This window comes from Topomyia yanbarensis, chromosome 3, assembly GCF_030247195.1.
Source record: "Topomyia yanbarensis strain Yona2022 chromosome 3, ASM3024719v1, whole genome shotgun sequence".
Classification (NCBI taxonomy): Eukaryota; Metazoa; Arthropoda; class Insecta; order Diptera; family Culicidae; genus Topomyia; species Topomyia yanbarensis.
The window spans coordinates 27,641,593-27,651,534 of NC_080672.1; the positions used below are offsets into that span (position 1 = coordinate 27,641,593).

The 9,942-nt window shown below is 39.3% G+C and overlaps 1 protein-coding gene and 1 pseudogene across 1 annotated transcript; one reads left to right on the plus strand and one right to left on the minus strand.

The window, feature by feature from the left end:
* Nucleotides 1-413: 413 nt before the first annotated feature.
* LOC131693843 (thioredoxin-like protein 1) lies at nt 414-1,354 on the minus strand (annotated as a pseudogene).
* A 6,823-nt stretch (nt 1,355-8,177) lies between these two features.
* Nucleotides 8,178-8,773, plus strand: LOC131686850 (large ribosomal subunit protein uL6-like; the record flags this gene model as incomplete). The annotated part of the gene is made up of 1 exon (XM_058970843.1): nt 8,178-8,773. A coding segment is annotated over one exon (534 nt), but the record flags the coding sequence as incomplete, so codon positions are not given.
* Nucleotides 8,774-9,942: the final 1,169 nt, after the last annotated feature.

Sequence of the window (9,942 nt, forward strand, 5' to 3'; positions counted from 1 at the left end):
TATTACGAAACAGCTTCATTCGACAAACGAATTGTTCGCTGTTATATACGAACATCTTTGTAATATTTACGAGTACTATTCGTCAAACCGTCAACGTCAAAAAAGCTTCAATAGAGGTAGAATACGTCAACAATTCATCACGACCGTCTCGGTCTGACTATTTAGTGGCCGTATCCGTGCCCGCCGGTTTCAGGAAGATTTCCTGAACCTCTTTCGTTTCCAGTTGATCCAGAATCCGGAGCTGTACGGATTCAGCTGAGTCATCGCGAACTGCTCGTTGGTTTTGTATGAATAAGATTGAGTTTTTCTCAAAATAATATGCCACTTTTTCCTGCTCATTATTTTATTGAACAATTTATAAAAAGAACAAGTTAACGCGCATCACTATCTAACCTTTTAAATATATGATCAAACATATTCGTCACCGCACCTATCCACCGCCTTCTAACCATCCTTCTCCCGGCGGCTCAAACAATCTAGTGGCTTTCACCCTTCTTCCCAGCCACCCGCTGGAAGTCATCCATCTTAGTCGTTGCAATCGGTGACCCGATGAAGGCCAAATGATCGATAATGGTCGTCTTGTCACCAGAATGGTTATCCTTCACGAACAGCTGCATATTCTGCACGTTCTGAAATTTAACGAAGTGCAACGGAATCGGCGATCCCGACACAAGATCCTTCTGCCCCAGTACCAGATCCTGCACCGAAACTTGCGATTCGGCCATATCGAAATCGATGGTGCTTGGTTGATTGATAAAGATTCTCACCTCTTTTTCGGTCCGTGAGAGGGCGGTGCTTTGAACTTGATGGCACTGATTTTGATCAGCTGATTGAAGGTAATCGAAATGAACAACTGTTCGTCACAATCGGACACCAGATGACCACCGCTGGAACTGAGCGCATTCACCATCGGGTGGTCGTTCGATTCGTTCAAACATTCGCACTGGTTCTTCTGGATGAAGGTGTGCAAGTCCAACATTCCATGACCGTAATCTTCTCCAGATTCATACAAGCTGGCGACGTAATGTTTCTGTATTTTGCCTTCAAGTCCATTAATGTCTGCACCCTGCATCTAGTCAATCTTTGTTCTGGCTCGGTAGAAAATAAACATTGGCATGGTCGACATGCCCTGGGACGGCGCCGTTTCGATACATCTGTCGACGTCCACCTTGAGAAACACAGCCTTTGGATATTTCGCCGGAAGCTGATCGAACAAATGCGATATGTTTCGGTACTGTCCACACCAAGCTGCGGTAAAATCCACAACGACCAATTTTCCTCCTGCTGCGGCTAGTTCGGTTTGGAAGTGAGCTTCATCGGTGATTGCTTTAACAGCCATGCTGTATGATTTCTTGCGCTGCTAGATGCGGTTAGATGAAGATTCTAGTTACAGGGCCACTATTTTACCCGGAGAAATTAACTACTTAATTAACTTTTAACTTTATGCACTTTACTCCTTACAAAATTTAACTAATCGAGAATGACGAGAGATGAACGATGAAAGATGATTACGAAAACTTCTCTTAGATGAACGAAATGAATTCGTGCGACCAACGAGATTGTTCGTAATATAAACAAATGTTTATTAAAACAAGCAAAACATTTCGTTTCATTCACGAAAAATAATGTCGTTTTCAACGACAACATTCGTGCAATGTACACTAAATAAGTAAAATTTACGAAAACTTTCGTTCATCAAGCGGCCATTTCTTCACACCACAGTAAAATCGATTTGGCCACATCGATTTTTTTAAATTAAAAAAATCGAAATTGTCAAACATCGATACCAAAAGATCGACTGAAAACAATAAGAGGCTAACAAATACGAAAACTTTTCTAAAATAAACGAAATGAATTCGTGCGACCAACGAAGTCGTTCGTAATATACCCAAACATATATTGAAACAAACGAATCATTTCGTTTCATTCGTGCCATGTACACTAGATAAGTAAAATTTACTAAAACTTGTGTTCATCAAGCGTCCATTTCATCACACCACAATCTTTCTAGTCCTCAATACAGGTGAACAGGTTGAAATAAAATCGATTTTGCCAGATCGATTCTTTTAGTTAGTTAAAAAAATCGTTGTCGTCTAACATCGATCCTAAAATATCGATTGCAAAAATAATGAATACGAAAACTTTCCTAAGATGAACGAAATAAATTCGTGTGAGTAATGAAATCGTTCGTATTATACACAAACGTTTATTAAAATAAACGAAACATTTCGTTTCGTTCACGAAAATTAGTGTCGTTATCAACGATTACATTCGTGCAGTGTACATTAAACGTGTAAAATTTACTTTTTCATGAAATGAACGAAACCTACTAGTTACAATGCACGAAAGTACTTCGTTGCAGAAAACAACGAATGAATTCGTGCATTGCATGATCGATTTCATTATATTTACGAAGTTATATTATCAGTGCAATAGATGTTTAAAATGAGTCTCATTTATATTAAGGCATGAATAACGCACATTATTTTAGATTAGTTCTTACATACATGCATGGTGCAATTATCCAAGTGTTTCTATGCCTTGAAGAACAGCTCATGAAAGAAATAATGATATATTTTATTATTATATACGAATATTAATGCTTTTATAGTGATTATCTCTCATATTATTCAGTTCAATGATTATATTCTTGAGAACATCAAAAAAAGAATTACAGAAACTGTCTGATACGAGGGTGAAATTTTTCTTGTAGGGGAACTGGGGGCAAGACGGACATGTTAAGGATATACTCAAATATAACAACGAAAAAGTTTGTTTTTGTCAACATATAATACCCTATTTGGTAGTTCCATATGTTGGTTTTCGAATGTTCAGAGAGATTATGTTACAAAAATCAATAAGCATATTTTTTGAAAGAAATATAAAACGAAGAAATTTCTGCACTTTTTCCAGACTGCGGGTGAAACGGACATGTTGGAGATATGATGATCACAACACGAAGTAGCATAATTTATGTTTCTAACGGATGTTTTTGAATCAATTGTGGTTCTTCTTAATATATATGCGCGATTAGAGGTGAAAAATTACGATTCGGGGTCTAACATAGGGTTGAAGCAAATGATATATATTGAAGACCCGTTTTTATCAGCCTCTGTTTTTATCAGATTTTTGACCCGATTTTATCGACCAACCAGTGTTACGAGGCTATGCCTAGGGATTAAAGAAGAATATTTTTAGAGCTTCGGTTTATTAAAAAGAAATAAACATTGCCATTGTCCCCATTTTGTCAACCTAACATAAACAAAGGGGGCTGATAAAAACGGGTCTTCGCTGTATTTTCTAATATCGTTTTGCCGTTGTCATAAAGAGAGCTGTACAATCACTTCCGATGGTCACTTATTATACAAAACTGGCAAGTTATATATTAAAAGTGCCATTGGAAACATCAGTTCCTCGATTGCACACAGCCAGAGTGTGGAACCTGCACGAAATAGTCTACCTTCTCCAAGTTGTACGAATTCCGTATTTAGCGTTTGTCACATTCGCGTACATCCTGCAGTCTACTAAATATCACACTTCAACTAGCTGGTCAGTTCTCCACGCTTAACGGCTAGATTTTCGTTTCCATACTCAAGACATTTTCCTATAAGGATGAATCAATAAAATTGATAAAGACTTCCGTCTTGCCCCACAAGCACACATATTTTTTAAACGATTGTACTTATTCACTCATTAATCAACGTTGCTATTATTTTCAACGAAGTTGTCACTTAAGAGTTACATTACCGAAATAAAAGAAAAAATCCGTGAACAAATTGATTTTTTGTACAATAAACCTTAAAACCAGAGACTTGAATATTACATCCGCACGAAGATGCACTACTGATAATCAAGGTTTGTTTATATTATACACGTTTAATAGTAGTCAAAGCATACTGAGTGTTTCATAATTCAAAGTTATTCATAATAATTAGGTTCACATATAAATCGTTTGAACTTTGAAAGTTATATACCTAAAATAGCCATGGGTCCGTCCCCTACCTGTCCGTCTTACCCGCAGTTCCCCTACTGTGGCGAATTACCGAAACAAAAAAGGGTTCGTCATATATATAACATTCGTAGCCTAATGCGGAAACTGTCCATAACACTGCAAGTCTCCATAGGTTCCAAAATTAAATGTTTATTATTTTGCTTTATATGTCAGTATTTGAAAACAATTGGATTGGTTATACATTTAATTCGCTTGAAATGTGGTTGAACCAATACAACCAACAACAATACAACCTACCGTTCACTTAAATGCAAAAAGCATCCAGCTTATCCACAGAAAATGTAGAAAAACTCTACACTTGTAAGAGATAAATATCGCGCATGTTATTTTTCATTTTGGAGTCTCTCGCTAAAGTTAGTATAGCAAAAGTTGGTATAGTAAAGCGTAGTTTTGTTCTAACCCGAAAAATACGATTGAAATGTCTACAATGATGAAAGCCTACTTTTATATCTTTATGGATTATGCCAATCGTCCATTATGTCTAACGTCCTTTATGCCTAACGCCATGCACCCATTATTATCCTGCCGTCGTAGAGGAGGCTGTAAGCGATGCAAACAGCTCGAATCGAGTACTAAAATTTCGTCGAAAAGTGCTGGTATGACAAGCAGTATGTTCCTGCGGTATGAAGTATTTGGTAGGAGAATGAAATATAAAATAATTATTCGAGATGTTCTTCTTCGTGATCGGTACATAACTTACATTATTGCTGGACATGATCGGGCTTATCTACCAGCTATCGTGAGTGGTTGGTGAGGAGTATTGGAAAACTTTGAATATGATCTAATTTGATCTGCTTTAGGTATGCGTATATTTATGACAACCTATCTATATACTGACCGCCTTGAACCAGGTCTGGTTTCAATATGGAATAGAATGGAATCTCTCAAAGCATCGCGGCAAAGAAGTGACCCTCTGGGTTCCTGCTCCCATGTCGTAAGAGGCGACTGAAAACAGAAGTCCTTTAGTCAAGATGCTTCTCTGTACCGAGGACTGAATGGCACTCGTCAAACTAATATCATGGCATTTGTAACGAAACGGATAAATCAATATGGTGATGGGTTGTGATTATGGAGAAGCTCTTTTACCCACTGCTATAGAGACATAAATAGATTTTTAAAGACGATAACAACTCCAAACATCGAAGTAGATTACGCAGTGCTTGTAAGGATTAGAAGAACATCGTCAATTTAGATCCGTACCTTATGCAAAACCTATTGAAAATGTTTGAGCATTTGTCAAGTCTCGGTTTCGTAAAAGAAACGAAAAATTTGAATAATCTTTCACGTCCAAATCAAGCAGTCGGAAATCTCATCGAAAGTATGTTTCGAATGGACTTTTCGATTGATGTACTCTGTGGCATGCTTAGCGATAGCGAAAAAGAGAGGCCATTGTGAAGGTAAGTAATATTTCGTCCGAACAGCCGACTTCCGCGCCGAGTGATTTCCTTGCAGCAATTAATAATGGACAGCCCTACCTACCTTACACTCCAAGCAAACGGAATATTTACACCTTGAAACAATCAACCTCAATAGATCCACCCACAACCTGCTTGAATCGATGACCACACCGTCGATTTCAACTATGTGGTCGGGCATGTAGACACGATAGTCCTTCATAAAGCATATATCGCCAGTAATATCATGTACTTATTTTAGTCAGAATACCACAATTCTGAGCTTATCTGCGATATCAGTCATAGCTGAATATTTGTCCAATTAAAGAGATAGCGTTAACTAATTTTACGTTTATGCCGGTCCAGATTTACAGCTGGAATTTACATGAAATGAACAACAGCCAAACACGAACGAGCTTCGGTCGTATCCTTTGGAAATAGAGTTTTTGGGTGTTTTTTTAACAAGTTTCGAACCATCAATTCTTCGGTTAGTTGGATGGGTTGAATTCTTCAATAAATCCTTTGCTCAGTAAACCGATCTGCACGTATAGTCTCCAGGAAAAGCAATCCTCTGTTTGTCGTCTTTAAACACTTAGCGCCGGCTGGACGCTGTCCTTCAATGTCGGCTTCTCTCTCCGAGCCGCCTCGAAAAGTCGTGTAGTGTCGGTAGTGGTTGATTCAACTGGCAAAGAATCACACTACGGACCGCTTGTTCCGATGGTAAAAACCCACTAAAAAGGGAACCTCAATTCCATAGTGTCATGCGACCCGTGCTATGGTTAACATTGTGAGGAGGTTTAAAACTTTCTCAATGGCAAACGGAGCCTGAGAAAAGCCGGACTAATTTATCAGTATACTGCGTTGGACAGCGGAACGTTCGCTCTGCGCACCTAGTTACAATTGCACAAATCAATCTCCAGCATAAGCGTACAGCAACTATGCATCTATCTTGACTTATGCAGGAAGGTAAAGCTTCCAGAGTATTGGTTCAAGAACCATACTTTCATAAAGGATATACACTAACACACTACCTTCATTACATACAACAAGACCGGTATTACTATCCCACGTGAAATGCCTCATGCTTGCATTCTTGCAGTCACACTTACTTTCTATCTGTACAGTCACAGTTACTTTAACTGTCGGTAATGTAGACAAAAAGTGTGGTATTGCTCTGCACATCAACCGCATACCTAATTATCTCCTTATGGTGAACGCAAAAGCTTTGTATAATATTGTAGCAGAAATGGGCTTCTGCTTATTATCGACAGTGGTGCAAATGCTCATCACATCATTTGGGGAAGCTCAGATATCCATCTGAGAGGCTAAACTGAGGGAGTACATAAGTAGTACTAATCTGCATATTCTGAATGTAGGAAACCGACCAACTTTTGCGAGGTCTGGGAGAGAGGAGGTGTTAGATATAACGCTTTGCTCCGAAAGAGTTCTGCATGGGCTGGAAAATTGGCAGGTTGCACATGAAACTAAACCATCTCCATTCGATCTTAAATATATAGCTAGTATATAGTTTGCACGAGAAAATGATGAAATTTAATATGAATGACAAAAGGCCCTATAACCCCAACTTCTCGTATTTGGACAAAGGTCAAATAGATTCCGATCGATTTTAGAGATTTTTTCACATTAGAAAAACTACAAAATATGTATGATTTGCATCACGGAGCAGAAAAATCATTAAAAATAGGGAATTTTGGGGCCAAAATGACCCAGTACCCCACTTTGACGTATTTTTCTAGAAACAAAAATATCTTCTGATTGCTACTTCAAAAGTTATAGTATTTAATATATTTTTCCTCCATATTTTCCCATAGTATTAATTTAAAAAAATTTCAAGCGAAGTGGGCGGGGGTCTAGAATTGTCCAAATGATGTGAAATTTGGCATCTGAGCTTACTTTGACATTTGTCACAATATGAGAGGGGGGACCTTCGAGAGTCTAAATTTTTTTTTTGTGCTGCCCTATTCTACAAGTATCTCGGGTTGGATAAACGCAGTGCTTAGTAACCGCATTCTTTGCTCGTCATTGAGAGATTATAAAATTGAGTATTTGCGGTTGTCTTCAGAGTGGCGTTTTATCACCTTTGCTATGGGACCTGGTTGTCGGCGGCTAATTACTAATTACTGGATTTTCCATCGGAACAATGTTTGACTTAATGCAACAAGCATTAAGACTTAAAGTAACAATCATTGTCGAACAGTCGTGTCGACAAGTTCAGTTAACCCAAACAAAACTTCAATGTTCTTTTTTTCACGAAGAAGCGATTAACAACCGGTGTTCGTCCCTTGCAGTTCTTTGATTCTGAGCTACTGTGTACGGATCAAGTCAAATATGTTGAATTTAGATTGGGTTCCAAACTGAATTGATCTGCTCACATTGAGTTCAGAGTCAAGAAAGCGTGCATGGCCTTCGGGCAGTGAAGACGAACTGGAGATCTGGAAATATCTGGAGTCTCAAACCCAAATACATCTATTAGATTTACACGCCAATTGTACCTCCAATATTGTCATATGGATGCCTAATGTGATAACAAAGGGGGAGGTGATGACATTCCAGCCAAAGTTAAATCATCTTTAAAGAATAGCGCGCATGGCGTTGACTGGTGCTTTCACCACAACTCCGACTGCTGCCCTTAAGGCCCTTCTAAATATCCAATATACATATATACAGTCGAAAACTCGATTTAATTACGATTTCGAGTTTTCGACGGTCCACTCACTTTTTTCCGGTTTGATTCTCAAACGTGTTGAAACACGGGCGTATCTGCAAAGGTCCATGCCCGTGCCGTAACTGTATATGGACCGCGCGGAAAGCTGAGCAAAAGCTTCGAGCATCTGGCTATGGATGTCTACAAGGTGTCGAGAAAGAAGCAAATGGTCGAAAAATGGTTTGGATCCAAGAAGGAAATCGCCGCGGTTCGCACTGTCTGCTCGCATATTGAAATTATGATCAAGGGCGTAACCAAGGGTTTCCAGTACAAGATGCGCGCTGTACACGCTCATTTCTCCATTAACTGTGTCATTAGTGAAAACAACTCTTTGGTGGAAATTCGTAACTTCTTGGGCGAAAAGCACATCCGCCGGGTGAAAATGCAGCCTCGAGTGACTGTTGTAAATTCAGCAAAACAGAAGGATGAACTGATTCTGGAGGGTAATGATATCGAGGCCGTTTCTCTTTCTGCCGCGCTTATCCAGCAGTCAACCACCGTGCGAAACAAGGATATCCGTAAGTTCTTGGACGGTCTTTATGTGTCGGAAAAGAGTACTGTGGTGCAGGAGGAAGAATAGGAATCGATTGTTTTCTTGTAACATGAATCAGGAATGAAAGAAAGTTAATTTTTGAAAATAAACGTCAACGTGTTTGGACGACTGAAACTCAAAAAACATACTAAAGTTCCTTATCTAATGTGCTGAAGAGCTTTAGGCTTTCTCGCAGGCGATTTGAACTACTTGTGAGTTTGACTTACCTGCTGTTTGTTTTTGTGCTGTTATTTTTTTCCACCCTTCTAATTCTACTTTCTCCTTCTCCTTTCCTTTGCTCAGTAAATTATAAGAAGACATGACAAGGCTCTAATTCCCGACTACATACGAGGAACGTGTCATTTATTCTGATTCCTGATTATAATAAAATTTCAAAATTATTTCAAACTCTCCCTTTTTGAACCCGTAGAACCGTGTCTTACTTAAATGAGATACAGAATAGATTTTCATGCAGTCGCCATTACTCTTGTGGAAATGAATCTTTTTTTTTATAATGAGCGTCTTTCTAATAGATTTTTTTTTCTTTATCTCAAGACCTGGTTTAGCTTGTAATATTATTGTTCTACCAGAGACAGCGTGCACCCAAATTAAATCCATTCACCAACAATCCAATTCAACCCAGACCTAAACCTCATTTCCTAATGCGATTAGTTGCGTCGGTGGCCGTATTCGAAAAATTGAATCGACTCGAAAACCGACTCCCATTACCATCCGACTCACAAAGCAGACATCATTTCATCATCAGTCTTACTCCTGCTAGGAACAGATTAGGTATGTTGTAGGTATATCGACACCGTGAATCTTGATTTGATGCTCGTCCCTACACCTTCAACGGCACTCGAACGGACGGACGGCTCACGGCGCGGTAGCTTCATTCCATGGCATCCCGAACCTGTGCCCGATCGGGATCTCTATTTCCGGTCTTCGGCAGCAGGGTGTGTGATTTGCCAGAGGCTTTCGCTCCGTGCCGGTGGTGGTGGTGGTGGTGGTGCCGTGTTAGCATGGTGATGACATTTTCAATTATACGCTTTGGTACATTTCAGTTCATTTAATTAAGCCTTTTCAGTTACAGATCTTCGTTGTCCCGTTGGGTCCCGCCGAGGCACGCGATGATGAGGACCGGACCAAAATACTTGCTGGAACGAGGGACAGCTCAAAGCGTGTGAGAAGCGAATAGAGGCGATTTGTCCCGTTCGTCAGACATGGAAAAGTTACATTTCGATGAGTAGCTCGGCTTTTTTGTGGCAAATGCTGGGCA